Consider the following 1,035-nt stretch of genomic DNA (forward strand, 5'->3'; position numbering starts at 1 on the left):
ACTACCAACGCCACTCCTTGCTAGAGTAACAGCAGTATGGCTGCCGACTCCACCAAGGCCCACTACAACCACTCGGGCATTCATAATGGCTGTTTGCCCTTCCTCACCGAAGAATTGGAAGTTGCGAACGAATTGCTCGCCCATCACTGAGGAGAGCAAAAACGTATCCAGAGGTTCACTCATGTGCCACTCAGATCTAAAGATACTTTTTCCGCCCGGAATTACCAACATCGTCCTTCTCAACTTCATCCTTGATTTTCGTGGCTGCTTTCCCCTTCTCCAGAGCGCTATCCAGCAGACGCCTTTCTCGAGATGAGCGGGAGTATCGAGATATCCTGAGGTTAAGCGTGAAAGATTCAAAGTAGGTCCGAAAAGTACCCCAAAGTCAAAGCCACAGCAGCTCCAGTGGCCAGACCCAGGCCGGCCAAGAAGGAAGAGACGTCGAAGGAAGAGCGCTGTAGAGGCATTATATACAATATGTTACTGTTGACCTTCTTGTGAAAACAGGATTATACACGAAGTCTGAAATGATAAATTATCAGAAACCTATAATGTTTCCGGGGGGAACTATTCTTGAATTTTCCACGTACGGCTAGGAACACATTATTCAATCAGTTTCCTATGTAAATGTCATCATCACATCAGCAACAACATTTTCCCCATTGTTATCAAATCCCTGCGGACGTTATCTCTAAAAGGTAAATGAGTGCCTGTAGATTTTACGAGTCTATACGGGTGAAACGTTCATCAACTCTAAAAGGGAAAATAGAGTATTCCCTTAGACCCCAGTGTAGTGCCGTAGAATTGTTGATCGACATAGTTCTTGCTAATCTTGCAAAATCGTGTGTTTCCTCAACGCTTCCGGGCGTGTCACGCTTCGGAAAATCTTGAGGTTCACCGCCAACCTACTTTGAATCTTCTGCGCTCAACTTCAAGATACTCGTTCCTCATTGCAAAGGAAAGTATCCCTGATCCAACTTCCGAATAGTTGCATAGATTCGCCTTAGTGTACAATCCCTCCCTCAGTAAGGCTGC

General features: G+C 45.6%; 1 protein-coding gene across 1 annotated transcript; it reads right to left on the reverse strand.

Moving 5' to 3' along the window:
* Positions 1-225: 225 nt before the first annotated feature.
* Positions 226-467, reverse strand: Pmar_PMAR023922 (hypothetical protein; the record flags this gene model as incomplete). The annotated part of the gene is made up of 2 exons (XM_002781449.1): positions 226-335; positions 379-467. Coding segments are annotated over 2 exons (199 nt in total), but the record flags the coding sequence as incomplete, so codon positions are not given.
* Between the last annotated feature and the right edge of the window lie 568 nt (positions 468-1,035).

The sequence above is a fragment of the Perkinsus marinus genome (genome assembly GCF_000006405.1).
Source record: "Perkinsus marinus ATCC 50983 genomic scaffold scf_1104296942412, whole genome shotgun sequence".
NCBI lineage: Eukaryota > Perkinsozoa > Perkinsida > Perkinsidae > Perkinsus > Perkinsus marinus.